Raw genomic sequence first — 16,920 nt, forward strand, 5'->3', positions numbered from 1 at the left:
TTTGGGGGCCTCACAAAGCACCTCAAGTGTGTGCATACAACAATGTAACTGTATAGGGCCATCTTTCAGATTTTATGGGTGTACAGTAAGACTCGACTTGGGGGAGGGGACGGATACTCAAAAACCTGTATCATGTTACAATGTTGGGACAGAATAATTCAATACCTGCATCTTCAATAACATGTTATTGCATCAATTTATGGTACTTTAACATCACTTACAAATGCAAAAACTTCACATGTATCATCATGGCACAGAATCAAACAGTCAAAAGAAAATTTCACGAGGTCTGACAAACCTGCCTAAATTATTATTATTCCTCTCTATCGTCTATTTTTAGCCCCCAAAGAGTGGTGGGAAGAAAGCAAGACCACTTTAAACCATGCACTAGCAATGCATAATAAGCCATATTAAAAGCATCTTACTCCCAATCCCCTCTCTTCTTACACAATCAAATCACCACGTCTTCTGAATCTCTGCTGATCTAAAGCCAGGCTATCCCAATGCCCTACAGTTCCTTCCTTCTACTTTAAACCCGCCTATGAACCTCTTTCATTTCTACCATAGACAGCCAACCTTTCCTCTATCCACTCTCTTACCCTATTCAAAGCATAGCCATACAGTCATTCACCTTCTCCCACAATATACCATCAGACTTTCCTCCCAAACCAACACCTCCAGCCTATCAGCCATGGACTTCCAATAATCCATTCCATAGTACAGCCAAATTTTTCAATCTTTGACCCTAAAAGTTAGGCTCCTACTATGTGCTTTTCAAAAGGGACTTGTGCTCCCAGGTAATTTAGGCCCATTTAAATCTGTATTTAGGACCCTAAGTAGAAGTGGCCTCATTTTCAGAGCAGCTAAGCTAATTTGCACCAGAGGACCAGCCCAACACAAAGCACTCTCCTGGCTAGCACTGAGCAATGCACAGCTGCAGCAAACAACTGGATGTTTAAGTGAAGGACATGTGACTTAGCTAGAGCAGGTTGTTGTTTTGGGGGGCAAGAGGTTGTTTTTTGTTATTGACATTCCATTTCTATTTTAAATGGATACACAGTAATTGAACAATTAATTATATTCCATCATAACAACAATACTCAGAAAACATGAAGGTTTAATAGATAAGCAACCAAAAAATTGAAAAAGACAACACAAAGATTGCATAACAATATTCTTCAATAATGAGATCAATTCTGTGCAACCTTAATTCTGCCTTTTGTGTGTATACATTACAATACAATATATAGTTACATGATTACATAGTATTTGTTCTTTCATTTCTATTATTTGTTATTTATATTACCGTAGCATCTAGGAGTCCTAGTCATGGATCAGGACCCCTATGCTAGGTGCTGTACAAACAGAATAAAAAGATGGTTATAATGTGTATTCTAATGGAGGGAGAATTAAAGTTTCATGTGCAACACTAGAAGTAGTTTCATCATTTCTGAGCACTTAGCTTTGCAACTTTAAATGTTTTATGAATGTCGATTTTTTATTAAATGTTGTACAATTACAGCATATGGATCTTGAACAGAAATGAATGTCAACAGAAAAAGAACATGCTACATTAAATATACATATTCCTGAGGTGGGGAGCGGAAGTATCATGTTGTTTTATCTCAAGGCTATGCCCTAGAAAAATAAAAATCAATAATAAACCAATCATTTTCCCCATAAAAACTGCTAGAGGGTACAGCTATTCAACTTCCTGCTGTAGCAGAAAAAGGGAACTAGAAGTTAGAGGCTGTGACATCCATCTGCACCCTTCAGTCATATAATCAGCAAACCTCCCAAGGGTTCTAAATTCTTTTAAACTTGCTAATCCAATTGTCAAGTATCAGAGGGGTAGCCGTGTTAGTCTGGATCTGTAAAAGCAAAGAATCCTGTGGCACCTTATAGACTAACAGACGTTTTGCAGCATGAGCTTTCGTGGGTGAATACCCACTTCGTCGGATGCATGTAGTGGAAATTTCCAGAGGCAGGTATAAATATGCAAGCAAGAATCAGGCTAGAGATAACGAGGTTAGTTCAATCAAGGAGGATGAGGCCCTCTTCTAGCAGTTGAGGTGTGAACACCAAGGGAGGAGAAACTGTTTTTGTAGTTGGCAAGCCATTCACAGTCTTTGTTTAACCCTGAGCTGATGGTGTCAAATTTGCAGATGAACTGAAGCTCAGCAGTTTGTGACTCTCATGACTTAGTCATGAAAACCAAGAGCATGGATCCATTGAAACTTACTTTTCTTTGAAGAATTACAATTATTACAAAGGGTGACATAATACTATAACATATTTTATCCCTTTCATGCATTAGTTAATGCATTAGGGATAATACAGTAATATAGGGTCATTTCAGGTAAGTATATATTCAGTTCTTTAGCATCTCTGTTGAACTTAACCACGTCCATCACAGTAAGGAAACCTGTTACATTACCACACCTTGTGCAAGCCTTTTATGTGTTAGCTTTAAGTTAAATTTAGTGCTATAAATTACTTTAGTGCGACATCCTGTTACAGGCAGGAGCTCTTCATTTTGTATTACCTTGAGATCTACTGAGGAAAAGTGCTCTATAAGAGCTAGGTATTATTATTATTATTATTATTATTACTACAAACACAGTGGTGTATTGAAACAAATTAGTGCAATTTAGACTTGGAGCTTGCTAATCAGTTTGTCCACTCAAACATGCTGAAATTCTACAGAATAAACCTTTTTAGGTAAAAGGTAAAGCATGCTCCTTAATAGACTATTAAAGTCTTCTGTGTGGGTTTTGCTGTATTTATTATTCTATTTTAAGAAAGATTAAATATTGTTTCACAGAAGGCACAATACACAGGCAGACTACAAATAGTGGAATAATATTTAAAATATGGAATTATGAAGTCAGTTGATTTTAGAATGCTTTTATTGCTTATGTAAACATAAGACTTGCACATCGTAAAATGTAACAAACAACTTTCAATAAAAAAAAGTGCTGATCAATAATCCTTGCTGACTATGCATGAATAGATACAGTGTATTTCACATACACACACTTTACTCACTAACTCACAATATTGTTTTGTATTTGCAGGTTATTAGCTGGCTTAGTAGTCTTCATGCCATACTATTTTATACAAGTGGCTTTTTCATAGCATAGATCATATATTAATGGAGAGATTATCTTGTGAATGACCTCTGCTTGCATTCACGATCATGATACCCTTGAAGCTTCTATGACAATTGCTTATGTGATCTAATTGCTTTCCTAATATTACATAACAGTCCTTAATGAAATGTGGCACTGGAAATCAGCAGGAGAGAAATAAATGCATGTCCACCCACCCCTCTGTAGTCTAGCAATCCTTCCCAAGATGTGACTTTGAATAACTGCCTTACATTTGTAAATATTCTTCTCTTCAATTTATTTGAGCTTATCTTAGCAAGAATAATACTGCCTTCATCATCCCTAAAAATCAAACCTTGCTGATCTAATCACATGCCAGTTCAACAGTCATTCAAATTCTCTCTCTCTGTTAACCTATTTTCCCCTCTCAGTCTAGAAATACACCACCATGGAATAAGGCCATAAAATAATATTTTTCTCAGAATGAAAAACAAATGAAAAACTTCTATGTTTTGTATTGTAGTCTTGGGCTGATTATTTTATCATCATCATTCATTAGCGTAAACATAGATAATCTCTCAATGTATGTGTATTAAAACTGCCTCTTCAGGAAGTAAAGTTACAGCCCTCTATTTTGTGATTTTTCTATTATTTGAATGACAACAGGACACAACAAAAAGTAGATGGCTCAGAAAGGAGAAAATCTGTAAAATAAATATAGACTCGCAATTGCTAAACCACATACAGAATGTTTGAAAGCACTAAAAGGCAATAACCACACCAACTTTTTATTTTCCATCCTCCCCCATTTCCATTGCCCCTTCTTCTCAGTCTGCACTCCAAAACATTGGGTATTAGCATATTTCTTGTCAGGTTTCTTTAAAAAGATAAGTCAAAGAAAAGGAGATTAATCTCTCCAACATTCAGCAGGTAAAATTACCTTCCATGTCTGCTGCTTCTACCTAGTCACACCCTCTAAGAAGATTAAAAATCATCTACCCTGCACTGGTATAGCTACACATCAGAAAAAATAAATACTTTGAACACATGAAGCAACTCCAGCCCCAAAGTTAGCAGTTGTTTACTCAAAGTGACAATCGAATGTAAGAGAAAGTTACTTACTGTAACTGGAGATTCTTTGAAATGTGTTGTCCCCATCTGGATCCCAAAACGTGGATGCAGAGGTGCGCCATGCGCCAGAGCCGGAACTGTTGATAGCAGTGTCCATTGACCTGCATGTGTGTCATGTGTCAGCCACATGGCACATCTGAGGCTTTAAGAGGCTGCATGGGTCAACGCTGCTCCAGTTCCTTCTTACTCAGCAGCAGAGGAGCCCAGAGCAGGGGGGGAGGAGGGCAGGATAGGGACTACATATCCCTATGTGGATTCCAAATGTGAGAGAGTAGTGAGCAGTATTCAGGAGGAGGCAGATGCGAGGGCTCTTGGAAAGACCAAACTGTGTAGGACAGCATGACCGATGGCAGCATCTGTCGTCGTGGGGGGAGCAATGGCATAATGAATGGAGAAGGTATGGACAGAAGACCAGGTCACCGCCTGGCATATGTCCTGCCAAGGTACATCCGCTAGGAAGACGGACGTGATGGTGTGAGCCTGTGTGGAGTCATCAGGAAGATAACCTTCATAGAGAGGTGGGTGAGGCTCGAAAGGAGGTTTGGTGAGGGCAGAGAGGACACTAGGTTGAGGTTACAAGGTGGGATGGGTTGTCGCACAGGAGGAAAAACACTGAGGAAATCTGGAGATCTTTGGATGAGTGAAAATGGAAGAGCCATCCACAGGAGGAAGGAAGGCACTGAGAGTAGCTAGGTGAACTTAGATGGAGGAGTGTGCTAGGCCTGATTGGCAGAGATGGAGGAGGTAGTTTAGGAGAGTAGGAATGGAGACAGAGTTGGTAGGAATGTTATGAGGACTCATCCAGGCCGTGAAGCGATGCCATTTGGCAGGAGTAACACGTGTGAGTGGAATGTCCTCTGATATTAGTGAGGATGTTGCAGACGGGTGTAGAGCAGGCCTGGTCTACACAGGATCCCCAACCAAATACCAAGCCATGAAATGAAGGGGGTGTGTGTTGGCGTGTTGCAGGTGATTGCGGGCCTGCATCAGATGATTCGGAATGTTGGGAAGGGGAATGGGCGAGCAGAGAAGTGAAAGATCAGTGTAACAGTATTGGCGAGACCAGGAGGGGGCTATAAGGATCACCGTTGCCCAGTCCTTGTGTATTTTGTGTAGGACCTCGGGGAGGAGGGGAATTGGCAGAAGGCATAGAGTAGACGTGCAATCCAGGGAACAAGAAGGACACTGCCCTGAGAGACCAGGCCCAGGCCTCCAGGAGCAGCACAGTGATAGTTTGCTGTTCTGTAGCATCGCAAAGAAGTCACAGTGATGCGTGCCTCATTGGTAGAAGAGAGATTGGTGAGTGGGGTCATGGAACTTCCACTTGTGGTTGGCATAGAAAGAACGGCTGAGTTTGTCAGTGTGTTGCTGGTGCCTGGGAGGTGTACTGCGTGCAGGGTGATTTGGTGTCGGAGGCACCAGTTCCATCAGGTGGACGGCTTCCGTGCACAGAGAGGGGGACCTGGCACTGTCCTGTTTGTTTATATAGACGACTGCCGTCATGTTATCTGACAGTATTTGTACATGGCAGGAGTGGAGAAAGTCCAGAAAGGCTTGGCAAGACAGATGAACTGCTTGGAGCTCAAGGATACTGATATGCATCTATGCTTCTCCTGTGAACCAGAGACCCTGAACTGTGCAGCTGTCAAGGTGGGCACCTCAGCCCACTAAGGATTCATCTGTGGTGAGGGTGGCAGTGGGTGAGCAGGGCATGCCCACTAGGACTGTGGATGGGTTGCGCCATCAGGAGAGGGAGGACCAGCATCTTGGTGAGTGGATCTAACTGTGGCTCGTAGACTGTGTGGAGCCAATGTTGGAGGCAGTGCATATGGAGACAGGCATGTAAAGTAACAGCAGTGCAGGCAGCCATGTGTCCTAAATGGGAGCTACGCAGGCGGGCATGCGTGTGTGCACCATGTCAGAGCATGGTACTAAGGGAAACAAGAATGGCAAAGCGGTCCCTGGGGAGAAAGGCTCTGGCTGCCACCGAGTCCAAATGTGCTCCTATAAAGGTAAGTGTGCGGGTAGAGACGAGGATGGATTTTTCTTTGTTGATGCAGACTCCTAATTTGCATAGGGGGATGGGCAGGGTTCATATGCTGGTCAGGAAGCAGGAGTGAGAGGGTGTCACCAGAAGCCAGTCATCCACATAAGGAAACAGGGTGTGGCCCAGTCAGCGCATGTGGGCTGCCACGACCGCAAAGACCTTCATAAATATGATCTCAAAGGGGAGGACACGGAATTGGTAATGGGTATTGTGCATCTTTCATATCGAGAGCCATGAAGCAGGCTCCATGGGAAAGGGAGAGTGACCATCCGGAAGCAAAAATTGCAGATGAATTTGTTTAAGTAGGCAATGTTCAGGGTGGGGCATAGACTACCCCCTTTCTTTGGAATAGGGTGAATAGAAGCCACAGCTACAGTGGCACAAGTGCGGCACAAGTTCTATGGCATCTTTGTGGAGAATGGTGATGGCTTTGCTGAGAAAATAGTTTTGGGAAGGGTCTGAGAAGCAGCCCCCAGGTAGGTGGTGCAGGGGAAAAGGAAAGGAATTTGATCAGGTATCCTTGACGTATGATGTCCAGTATCTAGCGGTCAGAGGTGATCAAGCTCCAATTGTGGATGAAGAGTTCAAGGCAGCCCCTGAATATGACATGTGGTATGACCGGAAGGATTGTGGTAGTTCACGGTTCTCGATGTGAGTCAAAACGATTGTTTGAACGGTCAGTGGGAAGCTGAGGCAGCCCAGGTGGCTAAAGAAGTGCGTCAGGGCCGTTAGGAGTGGGTGATGGCAAGGTGCTTCAAAGGGTCACTGGGGGTATGGTTGATAGGTGATGCAAGGACGAGGGCGTGAGGGTGGATGCTGTTGTGGGCAGGTGGAGGCTGGGGTATAGATGCCCAGGGAGTGCTGGGTGACATGAGAGTCCTTAAGGGAATTAAGGGACTCGTCCGTCTTATCACTAAACAGTTTATTGTTGTCAAAGGGGAGGTCTTCCAGCATCATCTGGACCTCCTTAGGAAGATCACTGGATTGGAGCCATGAATCGCAATGAAGGACAACCCCGGACGCTAAGGAGCGAGAGGCAGCATCTGCAGATTCTACTGCGGCCTGGAGCGTGAATTTGGCCACCAGTTTGCCCTCATCCAGCATGCACTGGAAGTCCTGCGATCAGTCGGAAGAAAGAATCCTGGAATTCTGCAAACTTAGAATAGAAGCAGAAGTTTTATTTGGCCAGAATAGCCTGGTAGCTGGCAATAGGGAATTGTAATTCCACTAACGAATAAACTTTTCTACCCAGCAAGTCCAGTTTCTTTGCATTGCAGTCTGGGGATGTAGATTTGAAGTGCTGCTGGCAGACGCATTCAGTAGCAGCATTGATTACTAGAGAATTTGGCAGCAGGTGGGTGAAGAGAAAATCTGTGCCCTTGGAGGGAACAAAATAGTGGCATTATGCTCATTATGATGTAGGGGCACAAGAGGCAGGTGTGTGCCACACTGTCTGGGCCGGTTTCAATATGGCAGAGTATATGGGCAAAGCTGTGCAGGTGCATCCCTGGGGTTGAAAAATGTCCAGAAATTGATCTTGGGTGTCCTGAACATCCTCCACTGGGAGGCTGAGAGCAGTAGCCATGCGAAAAAATAGGGACAGACTGCAAGTGGTCATCCAGTGGGGAGAGGGAAGACAGGATAAGGGCATGGTCCAGTGATGATGAAGCGGCAGTAGGAATGGGTGGTTCCAGCAGGGGGGTCGGGACCTTCAGTGTCGATGGGACTGGAGTGTCCAGGGGCTCATGCTGGTGGGTGGCCATTTGGGTAGGAGATGTGCAGTGTGGGCGATAGGTAACATAAGCTCCGCCATCAGCGTGAGAGGTGATGAGCAGCCTGGAGTGTGAGAGACCAGGTGCACCGAACCCAAGAATCCCAGCGGAGTTGATGGAGCCGGGAGCAAAGTAAAGGGTCCCTGTGTCTGCATAGACGGGGCCAGCGGAAAGCAGTAGCATTTAGAGGATGCTCTGCTCACACTTTGTTTCAACCTGGTGCTGAAGTTGAAGTCAGACCGTAAGCTGTAGTGTGCGACTTCTCGCCCGAACAGTCCCGGCTCAGGGAGGAAATGCTGCTCTTTGAGGTGTCAGGGATTCACCCTTATTCCTATGCTTCTTGTGCACACGGTGAGGTTTCATCAGTGTCAGTGGTGCCACATGGGAGGGGCCTGGTGAGGCGCTCACTGTCTGTCCCAAACATCGCTGCGGTGGTTCTGTCAGAGCCAGATCTTGCTGCACACATGGGTGCATTGCCTCCACCATTAAGAAATTTCAGAGCTGAAGCTCGCGAGCTGCTCGGGTCCGCTATAGAAAGGAGCAACAAATGGAGCAGCGGGAAACTATGTTGGCTTCACTGAGACAATACAGGCAAAGGGTGTGCCCACTGTTTACTGCGAAGGAGCAAGGGCATGAGGCGCAGTTTTTTAAAACCAGGTTGATGGGACATAATCCCCGGGTCAGGGAGGGTAGAGAAGTCCTCAAAGGCGAAAGTCCAAACAACCGACCAAACTAACTATGGATGAAGAATGGACAACTAACTAACTAAAAACAAGGAGAACTGTATACAGTGAATAAGAGCTATATACGGTGACTAAGAGCACAGAGCAACAGGGTTCCAACTGTGGCCATGTGGCGGGAAGAGGGAACTGGTGCAGCATCGACCCGCAGAGCCTCATAAAGCCTCGGACGCACCGCGTGGCCAATGCATGATGCATGAACGTGTCAACAGACACTACTAGCAACAGTTCTGGCTCTGGCACATGGCGCACATGCACACCCTCATTTGGAATCCACACAGGGACCAGCACTCGAAGAAGAATTTATATTTTTGTAAGTAGATTGTGGTCTTACATGAGAATAGATGTACATATGTGCACAGAGTAGAACATAACACAGTCTTCTCAATGTAATATATAGAATCAGTCTGCAGCCCTTAACCTTATTGGTAAAAAGATGCAACTAGACTACAATGCTTCCCCTTGTTTACTTCAGATTACAAGTTCAGTTCCATATTTTTTCCAGCAATGTAACTGTCACAGTTCCAAGGCAAATGCATCTGTCTTCCCCCTCTGTGGTTCCTAGTTTCCCTAGGTCCCTCCATGGGCCCATTTAAGGTGTCTGACTCCCAGACATCACCTCTCTTGGGTAGAAACCCACATCTCACTCTCTCCTAATGGGTGTTTTAAGGCTGCACAATTCCTTGGTTTATATTACGATATCCCCAGCAAGCCAATCTGCCTAGAGGCCAGAGACTGTGCTTTGCTTTCTCTGAGAGGGCTAAGACCAGTGTGTGTTGCCAGCACATACAAGTAACCACACAGCTCTTCCTAATCAAGCACCTTTATTCTTAAGCTAAAAGCATTACAGAGTAAACATAAAAACAATAAAAAGTTCCTGTATACAGGCTATAAACTTACCAGAGATGACCCACCAGACTCCTGAGGCCTTGGAGACCAAAGTCTGTCCAACCCTTCTGCAAAGGTTTTGGACAGAAGGCCCTGTCCATTTGCTGGATCAGCAAAAAGGCCTTAAATGCAGCCTTTTTATATCAAAAAGCCCTTTCCTTGTCTGTTGGTCTTTGGAAAACCCAGATTTAACCAATATAGGCAAGCCTCCCCAGGGGGTGAAACCTCTCTGGAGGTGTTTACAACATAGGGTGATGCATTTTAATTACCCCCCACTGTTTGTGATTCCTGGAGGAGCCACAGTAACACACACACACACACACACACACAAACTACATACAGTCCTTGACCCACAATGATACATAAACTTAATACAATATGGCCCCCAAAGGCATTACACGTAATTGCAATTTCTGTCACAGTAATTACTCGGAAACCCTAGAACAGGAAGTGACTATAATCTTCAGAGTCTCCTCCTGAATTTTTGTAGGGATATGTTTTACCTTTTATACACAAAATCTACTTGCCTAAATCAATTAGGACTGTTCAAAAATATATACATGTCCGAAACTTAAGTCTTCTAAAAAGATAAACTGCATTTTATTTCTGTATTATGGCTAGTTAGAAAAAAAACACACACACACAAACAAACACACACCCAAATTCTCCTCAGTCCACAGAGAGTTTTAATTTTTTACTTCACTTAAAATAAACTCATTAAAGGTGCAGGACTGACAACACAGACGAGTGTAGGAATTATTTTATCCACAGAACAAGCTTCTTCCACACTCACCTAATGAGCCTCATTCAGACACTGCCTTAGAGTTGAATGAATGCCTGAAACCAGTGTCCCTCAAATTCACAGAGGAGCCCATTAATTTGAATCTATTCTCATCCCCTTAAGCTTTCCCCAAGAAAAGGTCTCAGGTATCCTATCCTATACAAACAGAAGAAATGTTTCAAGCAATTTCCTGTTCCTGAGCTGTCCAGACTGCAGCACTCTTAGTTCTCTGAGCTTCAGCAGGGGTTTTTTCCATTGGCATAATCCCGGAACTTGTTGCACTAAATCAGTAGTTCTCAAACTGTTGTACTGGTGACCCCTTTCACATAGCAAGCCTCTGAGTGTGACCCCCCTTATAAATTAAAAACACTTTAAAATATATTGAATACCATTATAAATGTTGGAGGCAAAGCAGGGTTTGCGATGGAGGCTGACAGCTTGCAACCTCCCATGTAATAACCTCATGACCCCCAGAGGGGTCCCGACCCCCAGTCTGAGAACCCCTGCACTAGATAGTTTAAAGATAAAAGTAGCATTTCCTACCTTCCTGGCTTCAACCTATGTAACTTAGGAGTTCAAGAAAGGGGCTGTTTATAGCTTTATTTCAGTTTTTACCAAAGTTGGCTATCTGAGCACATTAGCTCTTCAAATATATTTCGGCAAAGAAAATGTGCTGATTCACAGTGAAAGATTTAAATACACCTCTGGAAACAGTCTTGAACGAACATTAATTTTAGCAAACATTTATATAAAAGTTGACAAATTCACAAAAATACTTACATGGGCAGAAGCCTACGGTGATACTAGTTTTTTGTCCCGGGTCAAGAACTCCAGCACGCAGACTAAATTTAAAAATGCCATCTTCTATGGCTTTTCCTGCACCATCAAGATCTAATTGCCATGTCACCGGTTGCCTTGAGATATTCTTCAGGTCAAACTTCTGTAAACAGTTGTAGGTAAACAAGGATGCAAGATGACAGAATGCAATAAGCATTATGTTATTTTTCACATCAGTAAATACTAAGCTTTTCCTGTTGAAAACAAGTTACTATTTTATGTTGTACTTTTTATCTACAAAGAAGAAACAATTGACACAAAGTTCAACAGAGCACTTTAGAGACCAATAGAGTATGCAGTTTATATCTGTAAGGTAAGAAAATAAGCATGTTTCATGGTTCACAGATAGCACACTTACCAGCATTCACCATTCACAAAGAACAATGTTTCCTACCTAAGAAGGAAAACCATTTTCTCAAATCTTAAATATAACATGGATTTCTTCAATGTAATAAGAATAACCTGGAGTAATAGCAAGTTGGCTATCAATCATGGGCTAGTGTGTGATAAGTAGATTAACTGCATTTATGATGGCAGTCAGGGGCGGCTCCAGGCCCCAGCACGCCAAGCGTGTGCTTGGGGCGGCCTGCCACGGGGGGCGCTCTGCCGGTCGCCGGGAGGGCAGCAGGCGGCTCCGGTGGATCTCCCGCAGGCACGCCTGCGAGAGGTTCACCAAAGCCGCGGGATCAGCGGACCCTCCACAGGCATGCCTGCGGGAGGTCCACCGGAGCCACCTGCCGCCCTCCCGGCGACCGGCAGAGCGCCCCGCGGCATGCCGCTGTGCTTAGGGTGGCGAAATGTCTACAGCCACCCCTGATGGCAGTGGTGGTAAGGCAAATGCAGATGAGAGAACTTCTACTAGTACCGGTGAAATGTTGCAAGAACTGAATACACTATCAGAGAGACCTGATATTACAGTTCTCGAGGATACTACATACATTGATTCTTCTGTTGAAAAACTTGTTGAGATTGCAAAAGTTTAGAGACAGTTTTAAAAAAACACTTTTTTTTTCTGGAACAACAAAACAACAAGAATAAGAACCTTTACCCTAGTAAAGTGGATCGTCCATCTGCTATATTGTCCCCAGGTGCAGGGTTGTGACTTCACCCCTCAAAAGTTTCTCATGAGAATATACGGAAAGAGCTGGGGTATAAGGAATGCCATTCAACTGAAAACTGTAGCTCTTTTGGATAAATTTCAGCACACACCCAGGTCCATAGCAAAAACCTTATTTGCAGAAACTGGGATAAGTTATCTCCAGAAGGAGAAGGATGCAAAAAAGGAATAGTGCTGAAACATACTGGCATCTGGCTGCCCATTGAGGTCCCAACATCATTGCGTCAGAGTATAAAGTAGCCTATGTGACAAAGGAACAGAAGATAAGCCCTCTGCCTAAACTGACTCTCTTTAAAATGAAAGGCACTTTGAAACTACCTTTGCTTACCCTAAGATTGGACATCTAATTTAGACACCTGAGTGCTGCTGCTACTATCTCACATACTTAAGGGACAACATGTTCATCCTAAAGACAGACTAAAACCCTGAAAAGGCTGTGCCAAAAAACTAGTCTCTAAGTCTGCTCAAGTGATCACTGGTTTTAACAGTGGAAAGGCTGCATGCCTTCAAAAAGGCAATTCCAGCACTTTTGTTTCAAGTTCTGAGCCAGTAATATCTCTGAATGGTCACAGCAGACCGTAGAGAATGAGACAAACTTCAGATGCTTTATAGGCAGCTCATAATGCATGTCTGGCTAAGTCTTGACCCACATGAATGTTAGTCCTCTTGTACCCTGACAGCGAGGCCGGCTCCAGGCACCAGCATTCCAGGCTGGTGCTTGGGGCGGCAGTTTGCAAGGGGCGGCAGTCCCTGTTTTGCCCCCAGCAGCGCGCCGAATTGCCACCACTGACGGCAGGGGCAGTCCGTGTGCCCTTAGGGTGGCACGTGCGTTTCCGCAGTGGTGGCAATTCGGCAGCAGCTTCTATATTTAGCTGTCCGCAGCGGCTTCAGCTAAACATAGAAGCTGCCACCGAATTGCCACTGTCGCGGAAACGCGCCTGCCGCCCTAAGGGCGCACGGACTGCCCTCACCACCCACGACAGCAATTCGGTGCGCTGCTTGGGGTGGCGAAAACTGTAGAGCCGGTCCTGCCTGGCAGGCAGGCTACAGCTATACTGCAGCTGGGAGCATGCTTCCAGCTTGTGTAGACAGACGCATGCTTCCTCCGCCTGAGCCATCTGTGTATAAAACTGCTCAGACCCCCTGGGTATGATTTGGGTTGCTAGCCCACGAAATGCCCAATCTGCCTCCAGCTATGCTGCTATTTTTAGTGTGCTAGCTCAAGCAAAGCTAGTGCTCAACTGTCTATACAAGCTGGGAAGCACACTGCCAGTTGCAGGGTAAACGTGACCTTGCAGGCAAGCTATAAGAGCTAACATTCATGAGGGTCAAGACTTAGCCAGACATGCATTATAAGCTGCCTAAGCCTACTCCATAGATTAGATTAAAACTATCCCACACTATTACCTCCTGGAAGGCCATGCTGTCACCAGTAGGAGAGAGAGATGATCAAGGAGACAGCTGGTGAAAAGGACAGAGTTCCTCTAACTTCTTCATTCAAGAAATATCACCCTTCACATAGAGAAGTGCAGGGGATCTGTTAGAAGACAACGACTTCCAGAATGTAGCTCATTTCTTTCATGATTCCAGAAGGACCCTTTCAAGAGGCTTCTTGAGGAAACTTTAACTTGGGCTATATAGTATATATCCTCCAATACCTATGCAGATTAAAGTGACTATATGGGCTCTGATCTAGCACTCTTGTTTCCCCCTACCCACCCACCATGGCTGGGAAAATTTAAAAAGGTGAAAAATTGATCTTGACAAGTAGAAAAGATTCTCTCTCCTCCAATACATTTTAAGCACCTGGCATGACGGTCATGTCAGACATTTTATTATGGCATGAAGGACAACTTTTAAACTATGAATGCTTCTCTGGATCCAAAAATAAAAAAGATCCTAACAATACTATTACCAAAAACTAACAAATTGCTACATAAAAACAAGACCTAAAATAACTACTGATTTAACTAAAAATGTCAAGGAAAATAGTAACTACGCAATGAAGGATGAGGGAAATAATTCCAACGCCACTGTCACCAGCAGAAAGAGAGGAACTGAAGAAAATAAAGGGGGAAAAGGTTAACCTTTCTATACCATTGTTGGTACTTTGGATCTGTAGCTTCAGAGATTCCAAGGTCAGAAGGGGCCATTGTGATCATCTAAACTGATCTCCTGTGTATCACAAGCTACAGAACTTCTGCAAAATAATCAATGTTAACATGCCACCCAAATGCTAGGCTGTGCTAGCATGCTCCTACGATCATGAAGCACAACATACGATTGCCACATGGGGGATCTGCAAAGGCTTTTTCAAGAAGAAAAACTCATGCTTATAAAATTAAGAGTATGTCATCAATTATTAACTGTCTGCATAAAATATGCTGCAAAAAATCTTCAAATACGAGCTCAGACATAATCACACTACGCATCATCACTGGACATCTTTGGAAGTCACCTACTGCTCATGCATTGTGGTAGCCAGTTTCCCATGGTGCGCACAATTTAGTTCATGAATCAGGGGGAAAATCAAGTCTAAGCCAGGAAGTGAGCAAAAAAGTCATAATTTTTAGAGACCAACATGAAACTCATAGTAGTATAGAACAAGGATAAAAATACTTTGGAATCCATAAGCGCACACACTAGAAAAACTTTATGTAGTTATTAAGAACACATAATGTAATTTAAACAAGTACCTCTTTTACAGTCCCAGTAAAGTAAAAGATTAGGCTGAGAACAGTCATAAAAACATTTGTGTATTTACCTGAGTGCTCAGACTTTCATCAGCAATCTCTAAATGTATGCTTCTTGACTGAAATACCAGCTCTGAAGTGGAGAACTCAAGTGGTGGCTGCAGTACTGTAGGAGAAAATCAAAAAGTTTATAGAGCATCTTGAGAAATATTTCTGAAACTTTTCTTTAAAACTTTCTTTCCACTTTACACATTCTTTAGACCTGAAGAAGACTTATGTGTAGGTCAAAAGCTTGTCTCTTTCACCAACAGAAGTTGGTCCAATAAAAGATATTACCTCACCCACCTTGTCTCTCTCCAATATCCTGGGACCAATACAGCTATAAACAAATTCTTAAGCTGACAGATTCTCCCTTTCTTTTAAAACCTGTCCTCCCTTTCAGTGTCTACAAATTGCAAGCACAATTAATATAATGTAAATGTCTACTTGATTAGGACTCTCCATCCATACAGGGATACAAATTTCTGTGACATTAATTGTGCACCCATCAACACGTCAGTTAACAAAAAGGGAAGTCAAGTTTAGGTCAGGCTAAAAATCAGACTCATGTCTTTCCTTTATAACACTGATGCTATAAAAAGAGAGAATACTCTCTTCCTATTTCAGATTAACACAAAAGGGAGTCAGACTAGGTCCTGTGTGGACAAGGAGAAGTACTTTAGAAGTCCAATCAATGACTAAAAATAAACTTTGTAAATAGTGAACTGGGGTTTCTTTGAGCCCCATCTATTTTTGTCATCACTAAATATTAATTTTCTGTAATGATGGATAATTCAAGTAGCATTAGCTTCATTTTTTCTAAATGGCTACTAAAAGTTTGATACATCTATTATTAGCGCCTTTATTTTTTTTAGCAGTTCTTAAATTTAAATTTGTGATACTTTATGTAGATTTTGCTATTCACCAAAGCATACGTATAGATTTATCACAATGGCATTACTTTTCATTTAATACAGTAATTTCTCTTCTCCAGTGCCACAGTAAAGAAAGCAAAAGACGTATGATTTATGACAAAGCATTAACTGCAGTCCATGGGTGGGGGAGCTGGGTGCATGAGGGACAGTCCCTAGCTGGGGGAATGGGTGCATATGTGGCTCAGTGCATGGGACACAGTCCCCATCTTTGCAGGCAGGCTCCACAGCCATGCTCCCTGGGTGCTCAGCCAAGCAGCAACCCCAGCAACAGCATGGAAGTGAGGGTGGCAATACACAATGCCATGCCACCCGTAAAATAACTTAGCAGTTAACAGTGCCAATTTAAAATGCTCCATGGTAGACATTTGCCAGTGTTGAAATGAAAGGTACTATATTGATTTGAATCATATTGCTGTCATATAACAAATACAAAACTTTTTTTTTAAATAAAAAAAAGATATCTGGGTAGTATACATATTGTGTTAATGAGGCCCACATAACACAGAGCTGCATATGTGGCCCACAATAGTAAACAGGTTGAGAACTACTGGTCCAGAGGGTGGCTAGTACATAATATGGTGTGACAAGGTAAAGCCGCTGCCCTGAAAGGGTTAAGGGATCATTGCCTATCCCTGCTGGGTCCACAAGGATCACAGAGAAAGGGTGCAGTATTACTAAACTCAAGCATTGAGAAGTCAAGGGGCCACAGGGACCCGTTGACAGCTTCCAGGATCCATGCAGAGCCAGGGCAGACAGGGAGACTGTCTTAGCCCCGCTGCGCCACCAACTGGACTTTTAATGACCTGGTCAGCGGTGCTGACGGGAACCGC

General features: G+C 43.5%; 1 protein-coding gene across 9 annotated transcripts in view; it reads right to left on the bottom strand.

The window, feature by feature from the left end:
• CFAP47 (cilia and flagella associated protein 47) overlaps positions 1–16,920 on the bottom strand; it is a 642,607-nt gene that overhangs the window by 529,584 nt on the left and 96,103 nt on the right. For all 9 annotated transcript variants that reach the window (XR_005597947.1, XR_005597948.1, XM_039536653.1 and 6 more), the window contains 2 exons: positions 15,188–15,282; positions 11,250–11,409 (listed from right to left, as the gene is read on the bottom strand). Coding sequence is in view for 7 of the 9 variants with exons in the window: in XM_039536653.1 (XP_039392587.1) it covers positions 11,250–11,409; positions 15,188–15,282 (255 nt within the window). In the remaining 2 variants the exon portion in view is untranslated. The remainder of the gene's footprint in view (positions 1–11,249; positions 11,410–15,187; positions 15,283–16,920) is intronic.

The sequence above is a fragment of the Mauremys reevesii genome, linkage group 1 (assembly GCF_016161935.1).
Source record: "Mauremys reevesii isolate NIE-2019 linkage group 1, ASM1616193v1, whole genome shotgun sequence".
Taxonomy (NCBI): Eukaryota; Metazoa; Chordata; order Testudines; family Geoemydidae; genus Mauremys; species Mauremys reevesii.